This window comes from Haliaeetus leucocephalus, unplaced genomic scaffold (genome assembly GCF_000737465.1).
Source record: "Haliaeetus leucocephalus isolate CR32 unplaced genomic scaffold, Haliaeetus_leucocephalus-4.0 Scaffold151, whole genome shotgun sequence".
NCBI lineage: Eukaryota > Metazoa > Chordata > Aves > Accipitriformes > Accipitridae > Haliaeetus > Haliaeetus leucocephalus.
Window position 1 is genome coordinate 5,962,862 of NW_010972587.1, and position 12,962 is coordinate 5,975,823.

General features: G+C 38.3%; 1 protein-coding gene across 3 annotated transcripts in view; it reads left to right on the forward strand.

Moving 5' to 3' along the window:
- The window catches only part of NAV3 (neuron navigator 3), a 274,517-nt gene that overhangs the window by 230,002 nt on the left and 31,553 nt on the right, over positions 1-12,962 (forward strand). For all 3 annotated transcript variants that reach the window (XM_010561819.1, XM_010561817.1, XM_010561818.1), the window contains exons 21-22: positions 2,904-2,927; positions 5,270-5,347. In XM_010561819.1, coding sequence (XP_010560121.1) covers positions 2,904-2,927; positions 5,270-5,347 — 102 coding nt within the window. The remainder of the gene's footprint in view (positions 1-2,903; positions 2,928-5,269; positions 5,348-12,962) is intronic.

A 12,962-nucleotide genomic window follows, 5' to 3' on the forward strand; every position in this document is an offset into this window, starting at 1 on the left:
AAAGCAGAGACCGTTTCATTGTTTGATGACACAGTGCAGTGCCCCGTTTCCTCCAGAAAGGGATAGCTTCACAGGGCTATGGCACAGGTAACTCACTTTCATCTATTACTAGATTCAAGGAGGACTAGAAGAGCTTTTTTACCTTGCTTAAGCAGGCCAAAATCATTAAGCATGAATTCCAAAGCAGTTGCCTTTCCCTAAGTATCTCAATCAAATGTATTTATCAGATTTCTCAAGCGTTGCCTTAAGCCTTGGTGCTAGTGGCTTTCTGCAGCCTAATCCCTGGAGAGCTTCAGAGAAAGTACTAAATAAAGATAATGATCTTTATGTATTATTTCCAAAGGATAGCTGAGAATCTTGCAGTTATTCTCTGAAGATTGCCTCTCTGAGAATTAGAATATGAGATTCAGAAGGGACATTTCATGATTTGCTACCATCGCAATGAATAAGTCCAATGAGACAGAAGTTCTGTGTTCACTAGCACTTTCTGTAAATATTGGCTTTCTTCTTGATTTGCATTTGGATTGTCAGGACTTACTTGAATAAACTGGAAATCTAGCTTGTAGAGATATGCATGTAGAGACAAACATTTGGTTTCACAGAACAGTATGCCGTGTAAGCAGACTTAGTAGACTGTAGGATTGAAATACTGATTCAGTTTTGGCAATGAATATATCTAGCTCTCCAAGAAGTTGAAAAAGATGTGTGGTAGTGTAAATTATGATACGTTGTCTCCAATTTTAATCTTCTCCTGCTCGGTAGGTGAGACACTGCAATTTACACATATTTAGTTAATTGCTGTATTTCTCACACTGGCTCTCAGCATTAGCTACACTTAGAATCCCTAGACTTCATTAACTGTGCTAAGCCAAGCTCAAAGGAGATGTGTAAGGACATGTCATTTGTATGTTAATATTTTAAGTCTTCAAAAAAAGAAAAAAAATAATCCTTACAAGAATGGGATGCATCGATATGATGGAGAAGTAGAGGGAGAAAATAAATTATTTCCTCTTAGAGCCTTTTGAACCAATGCCTGCGTGCTGGGTTACAATGGTGTCAGCATGAACTCTTAAGTAAAAACTGCTCATATGTATTGGGTTGTCAGATTTTATTTTTTAGGTTGATAGTATGCCCAGAATCCTGTTCTTTCTCTTTCATTTACTTCTTCCACTGCCCACAAAAGTTGACTTGCAGGAGCCACCCCTCTGAACTCTGGGAGAGAGGCAACGCTTCCTCCTACAGCGAGGGAGTCATCTGGTAACAACATGCAGCACTGCCTTCATCAGCAGGGGCCGGTGCTCTAAGGACACGGGACCACATCCCCACATGGCAGTTACAGGAAAAAGTCCCCAACCCTTTTTTTTTTTTTTTTTTTTGCTTTTCTTGGCAGAGTAGAATTCATAAGGGGACATGGTCTTTCTCGATCTCTTTGTGACTTTTCATGCACTATGTGTTCAAAGTAACAATAATGAGAACAGAATTTCAATTTTTTCTGTAGGCAGAAAAAATCTCCTTTTTGCGAACATAGATCAGAAAGTTAGTATGTGTGTCACATCAGTGCTGGCAAATAAAACAATCATTATATTGAATCATTCCCACATATTGATGTGTCAGGTATTACAGTAGTTTCAGCCAAGAGCAGTTCTAATATTTCTAAGGGAAATACCATAGCATGGCAGTATTTTTAGTGACTGTTAACAGATAAGCACGTATGGAAAGAGGCGTTTTCTAGAAGTCTTCTCCCCCTACACCAGGTAAAGAAAGAAAACATTTATATAATAAATTATTAAAATTCTAACAGCACAAAAGTTGTGCTTAATACAGGCTTAAAAAAGCAGCTATATTAATTTGTAATAACACAGATACTGCCTGATGTCAGGGAATCTTCCGAGGAGCCCTTACCTTGGGTTTTCTTAGCATTTGTGTTGTTATTTATGGCTAATTCTACTACCCACATTTTCCTTTTACTGCTTGCTTCTCTTCCAGCCAATGTTAGACTGCTTCTTTGAACTTGGTGCACCTCAGATCACGGGTGGATTGATTTCCAGTACATTAACTGATTCTTGTTTTATGTTATGAAAGGGTTCCTCTCTCATGGTACGCTGTTCCTTTCCATTAGAATCCCACTGAAGCACGATTTCTCTGTCCACCAAATACCTCCTAAATTAGACTACTCCCATGCTTACGAATTTAATGACCTTCAAAGGTTTGCCTTGCACTGATTTAGTTTCTTAGCTTGTTGAAAAAGACTGCTGAGTAAATAGCATCATTATATGACACAAAACATAACAATGTGGAAAATATCTAACATTATTAAGTATTATTAGCAAGTTTAAGCTGAAACTTTAACATGCCTTGATAGCCCTTAATATTTTGGTCAGTACTCTGTATGGCAGAAATTATTTAAAGTGTAAATACCCCTCTCCCCTCACCTTCCCCCCATATATGTTTTACTGGTATGCTGTCAACTTCTCTTAGCAGGGATTAGTCTATTAGGAATATTGCTTGGTATACGGTAAAACGAACATAGTTCCAGGAGCCATAATAATCACTACGGTGTAAAAGTTTGCTGGTCACAGGCTAAGGTCCATGCAGTGACAGCATAGCACATTTTCTTTTGTATCTTAGAAATGTAGCTGCAGTTTCTGCAGTTCTGTTCCTGTTCTCCCTTTATCCACTGTTTCATGTTGTCAGTATGCTGGCAAACTCTTTGGGGTTTCAGCTGGAGCCTTTCCAAGTAAGTTGAAAAGAATTCCATTTATTGTTTTTACTGCATACCTTCCTTAAATGTAATGGATCCATGAAGCTATTCGTTTCACTTCAGTGTTGCTGGCTTTTATTTTCTATTACTGCAATTATGTTGCACACTGTTTCTAAGCCATTTCTTCTTTGTTTTCTTCCAGGCAGAAGAAAAGGCACATTCAGAGGTAAGAACTTTTCTTCATTTTTATATGTATGTATTGCATTATATTATTTTAAAGTTGGGGGTTTTTTTACCTGCTATGGCTAAATGGCTGAGTCGCTGGGGAAAATACACCTCATGTCTTTGCACCACTTTTTAAGAAGTATTGGTAAAAAGCTGATGCAGCTTCTAGTGCACTAGAAGGTGTTTTCTTAGTATCGGGCTGAAGAATGCCTCCTGGCTGAGGTTCTGAAAAGGGGAAAAGAATCGATGAGAATCAGGCTTCTGAGTGGAGGAGCTGTGATACGTCTGATTTCAGACTTAACACCACTCTGTACTGGTTCTAAGGGACTGTGCAATTCAAGGTAATGTGCTGCCTTTCAGGAGAAAAATACTTCAAATGTTCGCTTTGAACTTCTCTCCCTTACATTTTGCATTATATTAAATTTCTCAAAACTGACCACTTTGATGGATTTCAGAGCAATGCAGATTGATTTCAGATATAAATCAAATCTGACATGGAAAACAGCTTCTTTCTCCTCACAGTGGATAAGAATGGGTGACAAGCCCAGGTCAGCAGCTGGATACAATTACAGCCTTTCTCAAAATAAAGTCCTGGTTGTATTAAAAGGGCACCAAGGAGTAGCAGCAATAAAATGCAGCACCAAGGGGTGCACTTCCACTTCACAGAGCTACATGCCTTCCAACTCCTGCATTTATGCTGCTCCTATTTTTACTACTCTAATCAGAGAAAAAGCCAACTAAAAGGTATTTTGAGGAAGTTGGACAAATAACATATTCTTCCTTACTTGCTGCAGTATATTTCAATGTAATTTCTCCCTGAATTTTCTAAGCATCTTTCTCGGAAAGTTAAAGCAAAGGAGCTAAAGAAGCATGTCATAGCTCAATAGTGTAAATGACAATTCCTCATTTCACTGCCCTTTGTATAAGGTTGTATAGACAGGTGAAACAACATTTCTTTCCTGGGTATTTCTACAAGAAGTTTTCTCAGTATGTAGGTCTGCTCTCTGATGCTCTTGCAGGAGATGTGGAACAGCACTTCATGAGAACTACCTTTGTATGGTTGCAGGAATATGATGAAAGTGTAGCTTAGAGCAGGAAGGTCAAATAATTGCTATCAAAAACCAAAGAGAAAACTTAGAAAAAGAAAAGGGGCAGACCAGGATGGAGAACAGCTCAATAGTCTGTCTCCTTTGCTCTGAGCTAGTGTAAATGACCTAGCTATTTTTGTATCACAGATGTACAGGAACTTGTTCATTCTTAAAGCTTGTACAATATTCCCCGGTGGTTTTCATGGGAGTCATAAAATTAAAGTACTGCAATAGTCTTTACTAGTGAATGTTATGTGCTCCCTTTCCTAGGCTAGTTTTAGACATTTTACTTCTCTAGTCTGGAATAATTTCTTTTATGTCTGAATATGAAAGGGGTTTCAAAGTGAAACCCCATGCTGTGCTTAAGGTCAGTGCAATGGCTGGAGTCCCCGTAAGATCTCAAACAGGGTTAAATGGGCTTAAAATGATGCACAAGCTTCACGTTAGATATCTATCCTAGCTGAAATGTAAACAGATACTTTTTCTTAAGGATTCTGTTTTTCATTAAAGGATACAGGAGCCTTAAATTAAGTATCTTTTCATGTCAACAAGCACATTTAAAGCCACATCTATTTTTTTAAGTTGGCAAGTTTTTGAATAATGTATAAGGTTTAAAGAGGCTGCATGTGTGAATCGCAGGGACTGTAGGAAGTATTGTGTTAGAGAAAAGAAAAATGTTACTGTACCTCATCTGCCTTTAGACATCCATGAAGGAAAAAATCTGTGTCTGAGGTAGTCATCAGAGCCTTCTTCATGCCGGGCAGTGGGGGAGTACTTTTGGGCACTTTATCTGAGTCTAATGTAGACATTTAACATATGTTGGTTGCATCATGTCTACAGTCAGGCACAGCGGACCTCACCCAAATTCGTTCATGTTTCATAATCTCAGGCCTCATCCAGGGCTGCTATCTTTGACTGCACTAAGAATATGTTTGGAACTTACGGGATTTGGTAAAAAAATATGACATTTACATGTGCAAACAGAGGATTGTACATATGAAGTAATTAAGCATTTGCCCATACGTGCTCCCTTAACTGGGATTCTAGCTCATACAATGGTTAAGTGCAAGAAAACACTGGGAGCAGCACTAAGTGCCAACTTTTAATAATTTGTATTTCTGAATAGTTCTGAGATTAAAATGTGAAACTAAGACATTGTAAACCTATTAGTGATCCCTTAAGAAAACAAACAAACAAACCACAACAAAAGCAAATTACTGAAATACTGACAACAGTCTTTTTTCTTTTTTTCTAGCAAATTCAGAAACTACGGAGAGAGCTGGTTGCATCACAAGAGAAAGTTGCTACCCTTACATCTCAACTTTCAGCAAATGTAAGTATTTTTACTTGTGATCATAAACAGTATCAAAGAATACATTATCAGATTGGCTAATAGCTTTTACTCGACACATGGTCTGGGAGACTTTTACTCCAGACTTAAATAAATTTATTTATTTTGGTGGTTTTCAAATTAATTATTTCATTAGATGTCTGTATTGCCTCAGCTTCAAGCAGAAGAAATCTTGTAATCAAACACAGTGGAAATGGAAAGGAAAGTTTCCACACTTTTTGAATGTGACAACAGTCCTATCCAGTTCAGTCTCACTCTTTCTTCAGAATCAATTAAAAAAAAAAAGCTGAAAAGTAAACACAACCAAAGAAAGGGTGTGGATTGCATATTCTGATAGAATTCATTATAGTTTCATTTCACAAAGATAAACCCTGCAAAATGCAGATAGATGTAGAGGGAAGCAAAGTTGTATATTTTATGTGCTGCATATACATATTCATTGTTGCATATTCGTATGCTGCAATAACTGTGCTGATATATAACTAATGGAAACTGGGCTGTTCCTCAGAGAGCTCCCTGGCGTTACTTCCAATTGTCATACACTGCTAATATGAGTTATTGAACGTGTTATTGGAATATAATGCCAGATAGGAAATGTGAGCTACAATCCTGTCTGGTTACTATGGTTTCAGATGAAGTTACAGGATAGTTACTGAACAATCTGTTGTATAGTGATTTTTAAATGCAATTCAGGATATAACTATAATTATCATTCCCAAGGAAAGCTGAGGTGCTGTTGCAAGAGAGTATCATTCTGCATTTCAGGAAAGCAGCTTCCTGATGTCTTGGGCAACCTACAGAGTGCCTTTCTTTGAAATACAGATGGAGCGAGTATTTAGATCTATAAATACTGCCATTATTTTCAAGAAATTATTTCAGTCAGTGTAGTAGTACTGTGTTCGCGTTGCGAGGAATTAATCTCTAGCTGTGTGAAAGCCGCTTGTTCTCTTAGGACTGCTCCACGGGAAAATGTGGAAGAGCTACTCTTCGCCCTTTCTGCTCTGTTCAGGTGGCTGCAGAACCTGAACCTGTGGGTATTTGTGCCTCTGTAGCGAGATGGGTTGCCAGTCTGTTCCCAGCTCTGAGAATGAACTAGTGAAGCAGAAAATATTGTCCGTTTTAGACACTGGTCTTTGCCAGGTTGGGCAGTTCTTCACTCACCCATCCTGAGAGCAACAACCTAAAACCAACACCGAGAGGTCAGAAGAGGTAAGCCAGCGTGCCTCAGGTAGTCGTGTTCGCTAACAAGTCCGTTGCTCTCTGCAGGGCACTTTTCTTTCCACCAAGAACGCGGGGCGGCAGTGGGAGCCCAGGGAGGCAGGCTGTGCCTGGGCTTGTGACCCAGCGCAACCACGGACGTCCCCCATCCACTCGGAGAGCCCTGCTAACGCCCCCGCAGCAGCCGCTGGAGTTATCCAGAGGAGTTAGCTTGATTCCTGCAAACCCCTGATTTAGTGAAAGACGTCCCTGCCCACAGCCGGGGGTTGGACTAATTGATCTTCACAGGTCCCTCCCAACCCAAAGCTTTCTGGGATTCTGGGCAGTGGTGCCACATCAGTAAGACCAAACTGTTTGCCCGTGGTGGGCTCGGGCTCAGGTTTCTGTGCTAGAGCTGGTGTGGGAGCCGCTCTGATGGCGATAACTCAGGCTCTTGGGACCGTCCCTTGCTTTACTCCATGGGCAGAAATGCAGCTTGCCCTTCTTCTGCTAGCGCCGAACAGAAAACATCAGCATATTCCTTCTTGCTGATGTGGTGAAAGGGAGAGTTGAAAGATGACTCTGTTCAGTCTCCATCCTTTTCCAGTCACCCCAGCAGTGCCATAGCTTATAATACAGCCACCAGGGCACAGAGTGAGGATGGCAGGGCATTCTCCTCTGCAGCTGAGGCAACGAGGCCATTTTTTCAGTTTGCTTGAGCAAATTGTGTCCGATCTCTCCCCAGTGTTATTTAGAAGTCATTGACTATATTTCTGGCAAGTATTCCTTTGTGTGGAATAAACACCATACAGACTGGTTTCTAATAACATTACTTGTTCCAGGCAAATCTTCCAAGTCAGCCCCAAGTTACTATTAGATTTGGTCCATACTTCAAAGAAACTGTGTCAAGCTAAAAAATGGATAGTTACATTTTGGCTTGGTTTTCACTCAAACTAATTCTTCTGCATGGGTGACAAATAGGTTGGGTTTAATCTGTATAACTCACATTGCATTGGTTGGGGTTCTTGTCCCATGTACTGCCTCTGGACTTCTGAACACCTAGTAAGAATGACCATAGCTTTTCTGCTGATCTCATTGGAAAGGTAATATTTTCAACAGGACAATTTAAAAGTATATACATGTGCATCTGGTTTTGCCTATCCAGAAGGACCACATTTGTAAACCTGTATGTGCTTGTATGCATATATATATATATGTGCATGCACACTGTATGTTTTATGAAGGTTAATTTAATCACGTTCTTTTGACTGTGTCACTCACCTTCTAATCCATCTCCATGGAGACACTCTTTAAACTCTAAACCTATAAGCAACCCTAAAGCTGATCCTTTTAGCACATGGGGTTTTTAAATGGTACCAGAGAAATCTTTCCTTTTCCCAAATCCCCAACATGTGGAAATTCCCTCAAAATTAAACTTGTCAGAAGCATGAAACTTAGAGGCTTCAAATTCTCCAGGCATAATCAAGGGATTTGGACACCCTCACAATTAATGCAATCTTAAAAGAAAGGTTGATATTACTAGATACTGTAAGTAAATTTGGGGGGGGGATGCTGTCATGAGATACATACTTTACAAAACCAAAAATTGAAAAGTATTGCACAATAAGCCTGGTTCTGAGTTCATTCTCTGCTATTTCTGGTACAGAAGGTGTAAAACATTAAAAAAACACTTCCACAAAAGTCCAAAGGATCAAAAGAGACCGCTTAAAGAGGTGTTAGTACTAATTCTGTCAGTCCTTTGAGCACTTTACGTAAAAAAATTCCAGGAAGTATCACTTAAACATCAGGAATAAAGTCCAGCTTGAAAACAGAGTATATATAAAACTTTTTAATTGTGATGTGGCCTCTGAAATTTAGTCTAATTACAGAATTGATATTTAAGTCACAGTGATTATATAGTTTTCATAAAAATTATCAGAGTAACTAACAAATACTTGATTTGACAAATTTATGAAAACCCAGATGGGCTTCTAATTTTCATGAACTTGTACTGTCTTAGCAATGCTTTACTTGCATGTATTCGTTTATCATTTATCTCCTAATCTGAGAGACATACTTCACCAGGCTCTGGCATTTAAAGGAGAAATAATCCTAAACACAAAAGCTGGAATTTATCCTCAGAGAAGAAATCAAAACCATGTTTTACTCTCTAAATAGATAACATAGTACTGCGACCCTTATTTTGAGTCACGTTTGCACGCCAGGAGGCTAAAACCTGAACAAACAGTAAGATTAATGCAGAAAAAAGTTTGATGACTGCCTATCTTTTCTGCAGATACATCCGTCTCTGGCAGGCAGAGAACTGTACGAGCAGAGTATCTTCTGCGGTCCCTTTGCTGACCAGAAAATTACTCAGTCCTTTCTGATGCCTTTGCTATAAATGCATTCATCTTAGCCTTAACCCTATGTTCCTCCAAATTTTCAGTATCAGAAAATATGCAGTACTTTTTTTCCTCGCTGTGGTCTGGAGAAGGGAACTATTAATAGCCAGAAATCTTGTTCCCTCACAGTTCATCTCGGGCTTGAATTTGTTGCTACCATTTCCCTTTGTAGAACTCAGCAAAAGTATTGTATGCGAGTGAAAAAAAAGAGCATCTTATTCATCCCATTTCAATGCTATTCATACCTTTCTTTGCTTCACCACAAAAGATTATTGGTGACAGTAGTACATGTGTCATTAAAAGACTGGCAGGCTGAAATTTGACCTATTTCATCAAGCCGTTGCTTGATATTTTACATCAAAATCTGTCTATTGGAAGTTATAGCATTTCTCAGGCATTTTGGAAATCTCTGCTAAGACTTTTCTTATTTGGTTTCATTTATTATTCAGGTTTTGTTGGCTGGACTCAAGTACTATGCTTGATTTCAGCAGTTTATTTCATTTGATTAACCCCAATGTGTTTTGCCCGCATATGATTAAATTCAAGCAGGGCCCAGCTGTTGTTTGGATGCTTAATTTACAGTTTTTTTCTGAGGTTCTGGCTTTTCCCCTGGCCGCCTGTTTCGCTGTTGCTGAAGGGCAAATCTCAATACTAATTAAGAAAGGGCCCGTTTTCAGTGCAGCAAGTGTCCAACCAGCAGACTTCCTACGTGACTGACAAGGGCTCAAATTCCAGCGAGCAGCCTGAACCCAGCCCGTTCGGAGGGACTTTGATCAGAGCTTTTGTACTGTATAAAGCTGAAGGGTGCGTGCTCGCAAAGTGTCGCGGCCCCAGGATGCCAGTAGAAAGCGGAGGGGGTTCTCTGGCTAATACTCTTGTTTGGCCAGCTCTGAACCACTACCCTACGGCCAAACAACGAGAGAATAGCAGGCGGCGAACAGAAAAGGTCACCAGATGTTCGGTGGCTACTTGCAATCAGCCCGATCCCTTCTGGCCTCTCACACCTCCTTTCATTCAGCCGTGTCAGGTGGGAGGAAATTTATTTATTTACGTTTGTTTTATAAACCCGGACACCGCAGATCAAACGGCGAAGCATGTCAGCGGATAGTCTTTGGGTATGCCAATGTCTTGTTCAGGATGGGCTGTAAACCTAAGGGCTGAGGTATTTGGGGTTTGGCTGGCTGGGATCGTTTAGTAAGAAGGAAATGTTTAAAATCAAATCTGTCATCTTGGCACTGAAGTCATTCCCTGAGCATATAGCTCCTTGACTATTTCCAATGGGAATTTCACATGGTAATGGAAGTCAAAATTAAGCCATATGTGATGGATGTACAGATTAAGAGCTATACATCATCTGTGTATCTAATATGTATATCATGTTAAAGATGGATATATTTTGCTGCAGGCATACTTCCAGTAATGCCCAGTTACTTAACTCTAATGCCAGTATATCTGTCTCCAAGTAGAAACGCTGCATTCAATTGTAAAGATATGTTTTATCTTTAGAATAAGTGTTATTTAAAGCACATGCAGTATTCAGGCTATTTTGTATGGTATTCAAATAACATATGCCATGGATGAAACTACTGAATCTAATGCAGAGTTTTCTAGGTGCGAGGGATTGGCTGTAACTTTAAAAAAAATTCTATTTAAGTATTTTTACGAGAATGAAAGAATGGATCCTTTTGGATAAAGTAAATAATCCTCAGAAATTGAGGATTACCAATCCAATCAAAATCAATTACCAAATTTATAAGTGTAAAAGAATTTTTTTCTAATTAGAATTTTTTTATTTCTAATAAACATTTTAAAACCCACAGTTACTTCTTTCTATTTGTTTCAATTGTTTTCTGAATTATTTTGCATTTAACTCTTTAAATGCAAAGTCTGATCTTAAAAGGGAATATATACATACACATTTTTTATGCATACTTCCACACACTTATATATATACTGATAATCTAGCCTTTTTCAAACTAACTTTTCTTATTTTGTTACAGTATTTCTTTTGGGACAAATCTGCATAATATTTCAACAAGTAGGAGTTCCCTAGACTGCTGAATAAATAAACATTTGCTGCTCTGGGGAAAGACAGCACAGTTTATTACTCTGAAAGTAAAATTAATACTTTGTATTTCATAGAAGAGTATTCTGTTGTAATAAACATTTAAAGTAATGAACAATGCGATTGAAGTTTTTTTCTTGAATAGTTTTTGGTTGATGGGCCTTTGAATTATGTTTCTTTATTACTAGCAAATCAGGACCGGATAGTCTTTATCTCAAATGAGTTAGGAAGGATCCACCATCTTGATCCAGTTACATTTAGGATGCAAAAATTTTAGTGTGCTACTCCAAGAAGGTAATGTGCTCTAGCACAGGCTGAATTTTAGTAAGAATCCATAGTTGTGACATGGCTGTCTGTCTCTAAAGACTATCAGACAATAACTTAACAGTTTCGGTGACCTTTGATGACATTTTTAATGATGCTTTTTAGTTCTTCATTTTTCCTATGAGTTCCTTAATTTTTCCTGTAAGTTCCTTGTGGTTTATTCATGCACAATATAAGCTGAAGTTGTAGCTATGGAATAGGAAAACACTTTGCACAAATATGCACAGTTAGGTACCAAAGAACTGTGGTTATCACAGACTAATTGAGAGAAACGGACAAAAGCAATGCATAATTAAGCAAATTATTCCTCTTTTCAAGCCCTCAGTCCCCATTGTTATTCTCATGGTAAAGCAGAACCACAGGCCATCAGCCAAGCCATAGATTTTTTTATGAGGCAGGGAACAGCGAGCTCCATTAGTTTCCTGTTAAACACATGTAATGAAGAGACATTTGGCTACAATTCTGTGGTAGTGCATCTACTTTGTCCCTGATTGTGTTCTGGGTCAGTGGTCATCATCTTTGGAATTAAAACACCATAAATTAGTCTGAGTATTTGTAACATGTAGCTAATTATTGAAGTGAAAAGTTTAAAAACTAGTTACTTTTATCTTCTCAGAGGAATGAAGTAGTGAAAACAACCAAAGGCTGTAGATTCCAAACTAGCTAGGATAACTTATATTGATTGACAGGTTTCAGACGTGCATTTGACATGTATTTCAAGTTCATTTTATTTAAAATTATAACTTCAAGAATAAAGCCTAAGTGATAAATGTTAAAATAGGAATGTACACAATTACTAATTAATCCTTAAGAAATTGCATATGCATCTAGTGTCATGTTTATCAAAAGATAGTCCCTGGGGTATGTATCCTTTACCAAAAGAATTATCCCTAAAGCATCCCTGCAGATGCAGAAAGCAGGTGGATTGACTACTATACCCATAAGTAATTAAATAAATTATTTGCTAATAATACAATTTACAAGGAGTGAACTTGTAGTAAGTTTAATAAGTATAAAATAAGGAGTTTACAAGATACTGACACATTTAAAGCAATGCAAAATGATGTACAAAACACAAAAGCCACTTACCAGTATAACAGCTCTAAAGTGGAGACACAGGAGTGGGCCACTATTATATATATGACAGTCTTTTTTTATTTGAGGAATAATACACAGAGCAAGGTGGCAAGAAGTTCTTTTCCTTCTCCTAAAGTACATAACAGAATCATTCTTGGACTATGTCTTTTTCTGACTATACCTCAGATTCAGTACAACCACATACACTTGAACAATTTCAACTAGGCTTGTACAAGCATGCAAGTCTGTAACTGAAAAATTTGCCAGGCACTGTGTGTGCCTGCACTGCTATAATAAACAATAATTTTTCTCGGTGAGGAAGCTCAGTTAATCCATTTGTACATATAAATATGTTGTTTGTGAGCTGTATTTCCAAGTGTATTGTTGCTCTTATGTTTGAAAACTTTGCCGATTACCACTTTTGAGATAGTAAAGAGAAAATAAGTATTTCCTTCTGCATTTACTATTTGGTGTTGTGAGAGGAGTGAATAGAATTTCATGGAACGTCACAAAAATTTAATTCTTACTTTCC